Source organism: Pelobates fuscus, chromosome 6 (genome assembly GCF_036172605.1).
Source record: "Pelobates fuscus isolate aPelFus1 chromosome 6, aPelFus1.pri, whole genome shotgun sequence".
NCBI classification, from domain to species: Eukaryota; Metazoa; Chordata; class Amphibia; order Anura; family Pelobatidae; genus Pelobates; species Pelobates fuscus.
The window spans coordinates 184,498,923-184,512,468 of NC_086322.1; the positions used below are offsets into that span (position 1 = coordinate 184,498,923).

The following is a 13,546-nucleotide window of genomic DNA, read 5'->3' on the forward strand; positions in this document are numbered from 1 at the left end:
CCAAAAGAGGTAGAGAATTAGCTGTTCCACCATCCAGACGGTCTGATGACTCCCTTCCCCGCGGTCTATCCGGTCATGCAAGGCCGGCCGCGAGGGAGTGACTGCCTTTTACACCATCTAGGCAGGAAGTCATCATCAGGACACTCCCCCGGATCGACCTGTCAGTCAATTGCTGCAGGACCAATCAGGACGTCTCGGAGGTGTGGTTACTGCTCTGAACAGGGTATTTAACAGAGCTTCCTTCATTAGCTCATTGCCCTGTCGTGGTTCTAGCTTGTTCTAGTCACTCAGTGCTTGTGTATTCTATTATCCCTTTTGGTTTTGACCCGGCTTGTTTACCTTACTCTGCTTATCTCTGTTACCCTTGATTCGGCTTGTCTCTCGCTTACCTGTCTTCTGTTACCCTCGACCTCGGCTTGTCTTTGACCATTCTATACGGTACTACTTACGTTAGTCCGGCCATTCTAAGGTCCGGTATACGTATCTGGCTACTGTTTGTACTCTGCGTGTTGAATCCCTGTCCCGATCCTGACATTACGACAGGGCCAATGGATCCTGCAAGTACAAACAGTCAGCTGGCTTCTCCTGATCCTAGGTTTGAAGCCATGGATCACAGAATGGATCAGATGGCGCTTGCGCTACAGGCTCTATTATCTCATGCCAATAATCCACCAGAGGAGATACGTAATACCCCTGTTTCTCCTGTCAGTTTAGGTCTAGAGGTAGCCACAGTGGGTGCTTCTTCTCGCATTACCCCCCCAGTACGCTATGGTGGGGCTCCTGAGAAGTGTCGTGGTTTTTTAAACCAAATTAGTATCCACTTTGAATTGCAACCCCGCTCTTATCCTACAGATAGGGCAAAGGTAGGATTTATTATCACCCTACTTATTGAGAAAGCTCTGAGATGGGCCAACCCACTAGAACGATAACCCATTAGTGTATAACTATAACGCATTTGTAGCTGCTTTTAGAAGAACATTTGATCCTCCAGGTAGAAAGGTTAATGCAGCCAGATTACTGTTGCGCCTGAGACAGGAGAACCGAACACTGGTGGATTATGCACTAGAGTTCAGGTCTCTGGCGTCAGAAGTCAAGTGGAATGAGCAGGCGTATATGGATGTATTTTTGAATGGCCTATCTGAAGTAATCCTTGATGAGGTTGCTACCAGAGAACTCCCTGAGAATTTAGAAGATTTAATTTCGTTCATCTCTCGTATAGATGAACGTTTAAGAGAGAGACAGAACACTCGAGAGAGGAACCGGAGACCTTCTTTTAGGTTAGCCCCCGCTTTTCCAAGTCCTGACTCCACGGTATCTTTCCTTCCTGAACCTATGCAGATAGGTTATACCCGCCTCTCTGAGGAGGAAAGACAGTACAGGAGAAGAGAGGGTTTGTGTATGTATTGTGGAGCCAAGGGTCATTTACTCTCGAACTGTCCTAACCGTCCGGGAAACGCTCGCACCTAAGTCTCTCTAGAGGACAAGCCTTGGGTGTTTCTATTTTGTCCTCTACTCCTAATTATAAAGATCACAGGCTTCTGCTACCAGTTTACTTAACTTGGGAGAAGGAAGTAGTAAGGGCTATGGCATTGATAGATTCCGGTGCTGCTGAGAATTTTATCGACCAAGCCTTTGCTATTAAGAACAATTTCCCATCCCAGCTAAGGGAGACACCCTTGGCCGTTGAGGCCATAGATGGTAGACCACTACTAGACCCTGTTATCTTTCGTGAAACCATACCCATTAGTTTAAATGTTGGTATCCTACACGTGGAGAATTTATCTCTTTTGCTCATTTCATCCCCTTCCGTTCCCATAGTTCTGGGGTACCCATGGTTGAAGAAACATAACCCTATTATCGATTGGGAGTTAGGGGAGATACTCTCGTGGGGCCAGGGTTGCCAGGATAGGTGTTTATGCAAGGTTTCTCCATTAGCTAATGTTAACATACCTGAGACTCCTATTCAGTCCACAGAAAGACAGATACCAGACCTTTACCTAGACTTAAAGGCAGTATTTGACAAGAAGAATGCTGATTCTTTGCCGCCACACAGGCCATTTGATTGTAAAATTAAGCTTCTACCTGGGACTATGCCTCCGAGGGGCCATGTATATCCTTTGTCTGTTCAGGAAAACTTGGTTCTAGAGGAGTATATTCGGGAGAATTTAGAAAAGGGATTCATTAGGAGGTCTTCTTCCCCGGCCGGGGCTGGGTTCTTTTTCGTTAAGAAAAAGGATGGCACGCTGAGACCTTGTATCGATTACCGAGGCTTGAATAAAATAACTGTCAGAAATGCCTATCCTATTCCACTTATTACCGAGTTATTTGATCGTCTTAAGGGCTCCAAAATCTTCACCAAGTTAGATCTCAGAGGGGCATATAATTTGGTGAGAGTCCAGCAGGGACACGAGTGGATGACGGCGTTCAATACTCGGTACGGTCACTATGAATACACAGTTATGCCGTTTGGACTTTGCAATGCTCCTGCAGTATTTCAGGATCTGATTAATGAGGTACTTAGGGAGTTTCAACATGATTGTGTCATTGTCTACCTAGACGACATACTGATACACTCTAGGGAGATTGAAACTCACCATAGACAGGTCAGAGCGGTATTACAGAAACTTCTGCAACATGGTCTATACTGTAAATTGGAAAAATGCAGCTTTGATCAGTCTCAGATAGATTTTCTTGGTTACGTGATTTCTGGGGAAGGTTTTAAGATGGACCCTGACAAACTCCAGTCTATTTTAGATTGGCCATTACCTAAGGGACTCAAGGCTATTCAGAGGTTTATTGGTTTCTCCAATTATTATAGGCGCTTCATTAAGGGTTACTCGTCTATTATTGCGCCCATTACCAATATGACCAAACAGGGGGCAGAAACTAAGACGTGGTCTCCTGAAGCTCTCGCTGCTTTCAAGAGGCTCAAAGAACTTTTTGCTTCTGCTCCAATATTAGTCCATCCTGATACGACTTTGCCGTTTCTACTCGAGGTCGATGCCTCTGAGACAGGAGTAGGTGCGGTTCTGTCACAAAGATTAGCGGTAGATAAACCATTACACCCGTGTGTTTTTTTTTCCAGGAAACTTTCTGGGGCTGAGAGCAGATATGACATCGGAGACAGGGAACTGTTAGCAGTCATTAAAGCCTTAAAGGAGTGGAGACATTTGTTGGAGGGGACCCTACACCCTATTACGATTTTGACAGACCACAAAAACTTGTCATATATTGGGGAGGCTAAGCGCTTATCCTCTAGACAAGCTCGTTGGTCCTTATTCCTGACTCATTTCAATTATGTACTGACTTACAGACCTGGTTCTAAAAACTCTAAAGCCGATGCATTATCTCGCCAATATGAACCTTCTACTGTACCTGAACCAGTTCTTTCTTCTATAGTTCCGAAGTGCAATATCATTGCTAATACGAATCTCAGGATTCATTCTCCATTACTGGCCGAGATCATTAAGTTGCAACATCTCGCACCTAAACAGACCCCTGCGGGTCGTCATTTCGTTCCTCCTGCTTTTCAACTGGAACTTTTACAGTGTTTACATAATAGCAAGATGGCGGGACATCCTGGTATTCGCAAAACTTACGCCTTGATCTCTAAAGACTTCTGGTGGTCTACTTTACGGAGGGATGTTGAGGAGTTCATCGCTGCATGTGAAGTTTGTACTAAAACCAAACAACCCCATACGCTTCCATGTGGACTCCTGCAATCCTTGGAGGTTCCAGAGAAACCATGGTCCTGTTTGGCCATGGACTTTATTGTCGATCTACCTATCTCTAAAAGACAGACTGTTATCCTCACCGTGGTTGACAGGTTTACTAGGATGGCACACTTCATCCCCCTGCCTAAACTTCCGTCTTCTCCCGAATTGGCAGAGATATTCGCCAAGGAGATTTTTCGCCTACATGGGATACCCTCTCAAATTGTATCGGACAGAGGCTCCCAATTTGTTTCCCGCTTTTGGAGGTCCTTCTGCTCTCAACTTGGTATTAAATTAAACTTTTCTTCTGCCTATCATCCTCAGTCTAACGGAGCTGCTGAACGTACCAACCAGAAAATTGAACAATATTTACGATGCTTTGTTTCTGAACACCAGGATGATTGGGTCGGTTTGATTCCTTGGGCGGAGTTTGCACACAACAATCTCGTTTGCGATTCTACTCATTCAAGCCCCTTCTTCATGAATTATGGTTTTCATCCGTCTATTCTTCCTTCGGATTCTCCTTCCCAGGGGGTGCCGTCGGTTGATGTTCATGTTGCCAATTTGAGGAAGTTGTGGGATCAAACTCGACAAATCCTTGTGCACAACTCTATGTTGGTCAAGAAACACGCTGATAAACGTAGAAGGGCAGCTCCGGTCTTTGTTCCAGGTGATAGGGTATGGCTGAGCACGAGGAACATCCGTTTAAAAGTGCCCTCCATGAAGTTCGCTCCTCGTTATATTGGACCCTACAGGGTGCCCTACAGGGTCCTCGTTATATTGGACCCTACCCGTATCAATCCGGTTGCGTATCGTTTAGCTCTTCCTAATACCTTACGCATTCCGAACTCGTTTCACGTTTCATTGCTGAAACCACTCATATGTAACAGATTTTCCTCCACAATAGCCCCTCCTCGCTCCGTTCAGGTGGAGGGTCAGGAGGAGTATGAGGTCAACTCTATTATTGATTCTCGAATCTCCCGGGGGAGAGTACAATATCTGGTTGATTGGAAGGGATATGGTCCTGAGGAGAGGAGTTGGGTACCTCAGGAGGATGTTCATGCTCCCCGTCTCCGCAGGGCGTATCACTCTCGCTTCCCATCTCGTCCCGGTTCATTCCGCCCGGTGGGCGTATCTGAGAGGGGGGGTACTGTCAGGGTACCTGTGGTCTCTACCTCCAAAAGAGGTAGAGAATTAGCTGTTCCACCATCCAGACGGTCTGATGACTCCCTTCCCCGCGGTCTATCCGGTCATGCAAGGCCGGCCGCGAGGGAGTGACTGCCTTTTACACCATCTAGGCAGGAAGTCATCATCAGGACACTCCCCCGGATCGACCTGTCAGTCAATTGCTGCAGGACCAATCAGGACGTCTCGGAGGTGTGGTTACTGCTCTGAACAGGGTATTTAACAGAGCTTCCTTCATTAGCTCATTGCCCTGTCGTGGTTCTAGCTTGTTCTAGTCACTCAGTGCTTGTGTATTCTATTATCCCTTTTGGTTTTGACCCGGCTTGTTTACCTTACTCTGCTTATCTCTGTTACCCTTGATTCGGCTTGTCTCTCGCTTACCTGTCTTCTGTTACCCTCGACCTCGGCTTGTCTTTGACCATTCTATACGGTACTACTTACGTTAGTCCGGCCATTCTAAGGTCCGGTATACGTATCTGGCTACTGTTTGTACTCTGCGTGTTGGATCCCTGTCCCGATCCTGACACACTGAACAAGACACACAAGCTGAAACGTCAAGACTGGGCCAAGAAATATCTCAAGACTGAGGTTTTATGGACTGATGAAATGAGAGTGAGTCTTGATGGGCCAGATGGATGGGCCCGTGGCTGGATTGGTAAAGGGCAGAGAGCTCCAGTCCGACTCAGACGCCAGCAAGATGGAGGTGGAGTACTGGTTTGGGCTGGTATCATCAAAGATGAGCTTGTGGGGCCTTTTCGGGTTGAGGATGGAGTCAAGCTCAACTCCCAGTCCTACTGCCAGTTTCTGGAAGACACCTTCTTCAAGCAGTGGTACAGGAAGAAGTCTGCATCCTTCAAGAAAAACATGATTTTCATGCAGGACAATGCTCCATCACACGCGTCCAAGTACTCCACAGCGTGGCTGGCAAGAAAGGGTATAGAAGAAGAAAATCTAATGACATGGCCTCCTTGTTCACCTGATCTGAACCCCATTGAGAACCTGTGGTCCATCATCAAATGTGAGATTTACAAGGAGGGAAAACAGTACACCTCTCTGAACAGTGTCTGGGAGGCTGTGGTTGCTGCTGCACGCAATGTTGATGGTGAACAGATCAAAACACTGACAGAATCCATGGATGGCAGGCTTTTGAGTGTCCTTGCAAAGAAAGGTGGCTATATTGGTCACTGATTTGTTTTTGTTATGTTTTTGAATGTCAGAAATTTATATTTGTGAATGTTGAGATGTTATATTGGTTTCACTGGTAAAAATAAATAATTGAAATGGGTATATATTTGTTTTTTGTTAAGTTGCCTAATAATTATGCACAGTAATAGTCACCTGCACACACAGATATCCCACCTAAAATAGCTATAACTAAAAACAAACTAAAAACTACTTCCAAAAATATTCAGCTTTGATATTAATGAGTTTTTTTGGGTTAATTGAGAACATGGTTGTTGTTCAATAATAAAATTAATCCTCAAAAATACAACTTGCCTAATAATTCTGCACACCCTGTATATCTATCATACGCTTAAGTCTATACATAGTGTAAGTCCTTTATAAGCGCTGCACTTTCACTTTGATTTTCTTAGGTGGTGTTGTATCACCTAAAGTAAACATTGCGGTATTTTTTTGTACATTCGAATGACAACTAGACCCAGGTATCCTAAGAGAAGCCATCATATTTTTCATTCCATGTTGATTTGCGTGCAGTAGAATTTAAATTTATTTCTCTATGGAAGTACACTCCTTTCCCCGTCCCCTAAAGTTTGGATTGTAGCTTAATCAAAATAACAGACAAAGAATTTTCCAGGCAACCTGAGCTTCAATACTATTTTATAAAACCAAGCATTGCCCATGGCTATCCACCGAATCTCAATAATGTATAGGACCAGAGAGTGTGTTGACATCAATGTTCCGGTTCCTACATTTTCCTTGATCACAGTAACAATCAGGTTCACAATCGCCAAGTGACAAAAAAAACATTTTAAATAATAATTATTCTCTCCACTGTTAAAAAAAAAAAAATCTTGTCTAGCCCGCACTCATACCTTTAACACAGAAATATCAAATATCGCTTATAAGAGAAAGGTTGCATGCTTGCTGAGCTCCAGGCCAAGACACGGGGAAACCACCACTTTTAACCCCCCTTAAACGGGCAAAACCCACCCCAGGGTGACCCCAGCGCACAAGCAAGCCTAATGGGGAGTAAAAATAAACTCAAACCTGAAAAGCCCACAAAAGGCATGGATATCGGCGAGCTGTGGCGGTAGACCCGCAGCGCCCCAGGCCCCAATATGGCGTCTATGCATGGCGGGTGCTCCGACTTCTATGAGGAGTCGACGGATGAAGGCGAGGAGGAATTTACCCCGGGCCGGCCTAAGTCATCACCAGCTCGAATGCAAGCCCCGCCACCCGCCATGACCCCCACGCCTGTGAGCATGGAAGCCATCAGAGAGCTTATGGTGGAACATCATAAAAAGATATCGGCGGATGTCGCCTCCATCAGGGATACACTGCAGGGCCTAACTGGTCGAATCTGGACCGTGGAAAATACCATGAACACCCAAAGCAGCCAAATACATACGCTACAACAGGAGGTTCAGGAGCTGAAACAGCTAGTTGGGGAGAATGTTCTACGATTTGCCGCGCTTGAAGACAAACGCCGCCTAAGGCACCTTAAGATCAGGGGCATTAGCGATGACGTTCCGGACGCTGAACTACCCCATTTTACTAGGCGGCTCCTTACGGCTCTACTGACCCCGAGGGTAGCCAAAGCGGTGACAATGGATGGAATATTCCGAGTCCCAAAGCCCGCCAGGGCTCCAGCCACAGCTACAAGAGATGTTGTCCTGCAGTTCCAGACCTACCAAGATAGAACCGCAGTCCTGACAGCTACCAGAGATCAACCATTTTACCTTTTCGAGGACATGTTTCTCACGTTCTACCCTGATCTCTCGGGAGCAACATTGGCCTGGAGGAAGTCTCTGCAACAACTAACAACCCTCCTGCGAGCACAACGCATCAGGTACCGCTGGGGCCCAGCTCATACCCTTCTGGTCACCAAGGGCGACAACACACTCACAGTGCGTAGCATGCAGGAGGCACCGGCGACACTGGGACAGCTGAACCTCCCATCGGACTCACTGGCCCTACCGACGCCAACTGACAAGCAAGCGAACCCACCGAATTGGAGCATGGCCAGCACTGCAGAATTCATCCCCAGAAGATACACCGGTGCACCTAAAGCTGCAGCAACCACCTGAAAATATCTGGATTATAACTGAACTTGCCGGGACATTACCCTATGATGCTGAATCCACTTTAGACAGCTGCTCTCTGGCGAGCTAACACCCTGCTTGGCGGATGGCCGCACTCCTTTACCCTCTGACAAACACATACCTCACGTTAGCGCATGGACCTATTATAGGGAGTCCCATAGGGTAGGTACAGAGTTAACCCCTCGCATTTCTGACACTACATAGGCACTCCGAACTAGCCTACCTGCCCAGTAACCAGGAGCTGACATTTAGCCTTCACCTAACCTCCTTCATGAGAGCGCTGACCTCCATGCACACGACCATCAAGGGCCCTCCGAGGACCTCTCAACCTGACGACAAGCGGGTACCACACACACCCCCCCAAGCAATGTAGTCGCACTGCAGACACAGCAAACCACACAGACATAACCCACAACACACCTGCTCAGAAGAGAACTCTGCTTCACCTGCACTAAAGTAACCTGGCCTCCAACAACCCACCATAATTGTACAGTGCATACAACTGCCACCACTTCAGATGTGTTATGTATACTAACAAATAAGCATTAACCTTAGCATGTTACATCATTAACTGAAGGCATTGGTTAGGGTGGGATCTATAAATGGACTCTCTGGGATTCACTGTCCTTTATCTTGTCCCCTTCTGTCATCCATTAGAAACGGACAGCAAAGTCATCTTTATATCTCCAAACAGAGAGTTTATTTTAAATATGTTTATTTTAATATATGTCTTCACTGATAAAAAAAAAAAAACAAAAAAAAACAAAAAACTGCTGAACGATCTGCAAGCGACAGCGGCATTAAAATTGTGAATAACGAGTCTCAACATAATTAAAATGCGCAGTTTTCAAATAGCCCACACTAGAGCAACACGCCCTGTATAAACCTTGCACACAGGCCAACTGTGACCACACTGCACAGCGCATTACCACCCTACAACTGTCTTAGCAACACTAATGTATCTAGCCTAGCACTGATAAGCGTTTATGTTTGTTCCCTTTTTTCTTTTCTTCACTCTGTATTAATGATCTTATTATTTAGCCAAGCTGACGATTTAGCGCAGATTAAGCTAGTAACTTTAACTGTGACGAGCAAGCAATATCGACTCATGTTTTGTTTCTACAACTATATACAAAAATGTGAACTGCTCAAAAGCCGTTGTGATATGTTTATGCTTACAAATGCTATTGTGGCAGGGTAAGCTGTCTTGTATATCCATGCACTCAAAAATAAAGAATTAAAAAAAATATACATCAAATATCAAGTAAGGGAACATGTTGAAAAAACAACTTACCGTATTTTTCGCTCCATAAGACGCACTTTTTTCCCCCTCAAAAGTGAGGGGAAATGTCTGTGCGTCTTATGGAGCGAATATGAAGCTTTACTTACCTGTCTTGCAGCGTTGGCCGGCAGCACAGGGCGCACCGCGGTAGTGGAACTTGAATTTCATGTTCCGGTTTCCGGCGGGACTGAAAGGAAGTGCGCACTTCCTTTCAGTCCCGCCGGAAACCGGAACATGAAATTCAAGTTCCACTACCGCGGTGCGCCCTGTGCTGCCGGCCAACGCTGCAAGACAGGTAAGTAATTATGGGACAAGGGGAGGGGGACAGTATGGGAGGGGGATGAAGTCTATGGGGAGGGGGGGGGGATGAAGTCTATGGGGAGGGGGGGGGGATGAAGTCTATGGGGAGGGGGGGGATGAAGTCTATGGGGAGGGGGGGATGAAGTCTATGGGGAGGGGGGGATGAAGTCTATGGGGAGGGGGGGATGAAGTCTATGGGGAGGGGGGGATGAAGTCTATGGGGAGGGGGGAGATGAAGTCTATGGGGAGGGGGGGACATGAAGTCTATGGGGAGGGGGTGGATGAAGTCTATGGGGAGGGGGTGGATGAAGTCTATGGGGAGGGGGTGGGTGAAGACTATGGGGAGGGGGTGGATGAAGTCTATGGGGAGGGGGTGGGTGAAGACTATGGGGAGGGGGTGAGTGAAGACTATGGGAGAGAGGAGAAGACTATGGAAGGGGGGGACACTATGGGACAGGGGAGAAAAAAAATATTCTGTACAAACTGTCCCATAGTAAGAAACACTATGGGACAGTTTGTTCAGAATATTTTTTTTCTGGGTTTCTTCCTCTAAAAACTAGGTGCGTCTTATGGTGAGGTGCGTCTTATGGAGCGAAAAATACGGTATGTTACAGTCCTTCCATCTATAAAATAATAATTTTCTCACCCCGGTGAGAAAAATAAATATGGAGCACAATTAATGATCATTTATATAGTATTATATCTGACTGAAAAGAACTCCACACATTTCACATCCGTCAATAATATAGTTGTGTAGAGATTTGTTTGTCTAGGTCATGCATTCTTTTAGATTGTAAAACCTAGAATACTGGTGGGTACACAATAGAATAGGTATGTATAACAAACTGTCCAGTTGAAGGCATTCTAACTAAGGGACACTTAACAGCAACACGAAAACAATAAAAAAAAAATACTATTTAGTAACAATACCCCAATAAAAACATACATTCATTTAATAATGCATGTTTTTTCACTGGTGAGTATAATCTAAACACAGCTTGCAAATGATGAACATCTCTTGTCTAAAGTCTTTGCAAGTCCTCCCTTTCAAACCCAGTCCAGACTTTCTGTAGCTGTCCAATCACAGACTAACCAATGTAGATTAATGAGAAGTATTACAAGGCAGGTGCATTGAGCAATTGTCTGCCTTTTCAGTTTAGCTCCACTGAGCTAAACAACCAGGAAGTAACAGGACCAGTTTTTGATTGACAGCCAGGGGGGTTGTAACAAGTTTAATTTATAAATGTGCCAATTTCTATTGAAATCTGCAATTTTTGTAAAAAAAAAAAAAACAACAACAAAAAACTCTTCACACCTAAAGCACTTCAGCAACATAAAGTGCTTTAGCAGTTTGAAGTGTTAATTTAAGGAAAAAGTAATTAGTACGTTAAAAGTGAGCTCACCTCTAGAAGAAGACAACCTGCCAAGGAGATGTTGTCTAACTCCACAGCTAGATGCAGAGGGCTTCTTCCTGCTTTTCCCTCCTGAATATTAACATTAGCTCCTGCTTCTATCATTTCTCGGAGGCAGGGCATGCTATTTGCTATCACTGCAACGTGGATTGCACTCAGACCTAATGACAAAATGTGTAAACTGTTATCTGAAGGTAGTTTTAGCAGTAAATCACACATGAATAAAAATAAACACCATACAGTGCAGCTGATGTGATTAAAGTACACTCTAGTACTGTTACAAAAATAAGTACAATAAAAGTATAAAGCCAAATACGATTTATTGACATACAACATGTAGGGCAGCAAAGGTTACGCACCATCACTGTTTGGAAGGTCAATGATCTTGCATATTTTCTTGTGTTTAAGAAGAACGCCTAGTGTCTTATCATCTCCTTCTTTACAGGCAAGGTGCAGGATGGAATTCCCATGACGGTCCAATAGTAAGGGGTCACCTCCTGCTTGCAGAATATCCTGTACTGTATCAGTTTGATGAGTGACAACAGCTAGGTGTAAAGGTGTCTACAAAATGTAAAAGGAAAGCAGTCATTTATTTTAGTGTCACAAGCAGTTATTTTTCTTGCCAATCCTTTCTTAATATCTACTATCACCTATTATTGCTAAAACAGCAAATTCAGTTTTGGAATGGCCATCTTAAATGTGAATGCCTATTACTAAAGCAGTAATTACGATGATTTAGACAGGAATTTGTAAAAAGCACATTTTTTTTTTTACTTGCAAATGCTGATTTGTAAATAACCATGTAGAGTAAGTAGTAATATTGCTTATACTAATTTTTTTTAAATCAAATTAAGTCATGTAAAATCAAATTAATATTTTAAAATGAAAATATTAATAATTAAAAAACAAACAAACAGCGTAACGAAGTATTGTGGTTAATGACTTTAGTATTGTGTTTTATTACTTTAGTTTTGTTTATGTTAACCACCCATTTCGCATGAGGTTATACTACCACTCACCATTTTGGAAACTCATCTTATAATGACTTACTGGATCAATTAGAAGCACCTACCACCAAGCATAGATCACATCATCTTGTACATAATAAAACTATATCTGTACTGTTTTAAAATGAAATATGAAAATCTTAACATATTTATTCTCAAAAATCAGATATTCCTCAGATTTTAAAAGTTGTAGTTATCCCTGGGCATCTACAATAGTTAGTAACGCTAATCTGTGAGCTAGTGAGCGATTTGAAAGAGTTCTGTGCAAATTAACCTCCTACACTACAAATGCCCGGGCCAAGAATTGGGCAATCAAAATGTAAGCGTTTTTTTCTTAAAGCATTAAAAATAAGCAGTCTTTGTGGGGGCTAGGTTTGTAAAAATATTATTAGGTTTTTCTCCTAGTCCACATAAAACCTATAACAAATGCCTTTAAACGCAGCCATCATGACATTTATGTTAAACGGGTCTTGTCCCAGAGACATCCTACATAAATCATCGGAAATAAAGCTGCATTCTTTGCAGATGTACTATATTTAACGTACAGTCAGCAGGAAAGCATTAAACCATTAAGATTAATAACAAACGGTAAAAATAACAAAACTATTTTACTTCTTAATGTGTGACAACATACCTGACAGAGGTTATTCCTTTCATTGATTATATCTTCACATATAACACCAGATGTCACATCCAAGAACATCTTAGTCAGTACATGATGGAGGTGAATAATAGATAAATGGAGAACACTGAAAACACCACAAACAGTAATATAAATAAATGTATGCATTATATGTATTACAGATATAACCACAAGTACCAGCATAAATATACTACTATTTTCCAAAACGATACAGGTATACAGGTGTATAAAGGACACGTCACCTATATATTTACTTTAAAGTGTACCGAGTCGCATGGCACATACAACCTGTGTTTACATTAAATAACATTTCATTGTTATGTTGCGCTAGTAGAAATACTAACAAATGTGCTGGTACATTTTTATGTAATAGTATTTAAAGTTTTGGTCCCTTGCTCCATCAATCAGTCCTTGGCATTAGCTCTTTATGCTGGTGGTGGTGGCACAGACTGTATACTCTATACTCTGTTCTTACTCCCCTTGCAAGTATTAATCATGCTTGCTAATGATGTAATTGACACTCTAAGTCCGATGTGCTGGCAGTGAAGCCAATATGTCAGCATCATCAGCGGAGTAAATTGAAGCAGAGTGGGGTCAGAAAGGGTGGGTGTTGCAACAGTGGAACAGCCATATTACTCTAAATGTCAACGCTAGAGCCAAGGGCAACCAATAAATTCGGTATTAAGAGCTTTTATATTTTTAAAAGAACCTGGCAGTATG

The 13,546-nt window shown here is 43.5% G+C and overlaps 1 protein-coding gene across 1 annotated transcript in view; it reads right to left on the reverse strand.

The window, feature by feature from the left end:
• NFKB1 (nuclear factor kappa B subunit 1) overlaps positions 1-13,546 on the reverse strand; it is a 114,001-nt gene that overhangs the window by 15,480 nt on the left and 84,975 nt on the right. Inside the window, exons 16-18 of the mRNA XM_063458562.1 lie at positions 12,818-12,932; positions 11,536-11,737; positions 11,168-11,337 (exon numbers count right to left, since the gene is read on the reverse strand). Coding sequence (XP_063314632.1) covers positions 11,168-11,337; positions 11,536-11,737; positions 12,818-12,932 — 487 coding nt within the window. The remainder of the gene's footprint in view (positions 1-11,167; positions 11,338-11,535; positions 11,738-12,817; positions 12,933-13,546) is intronic.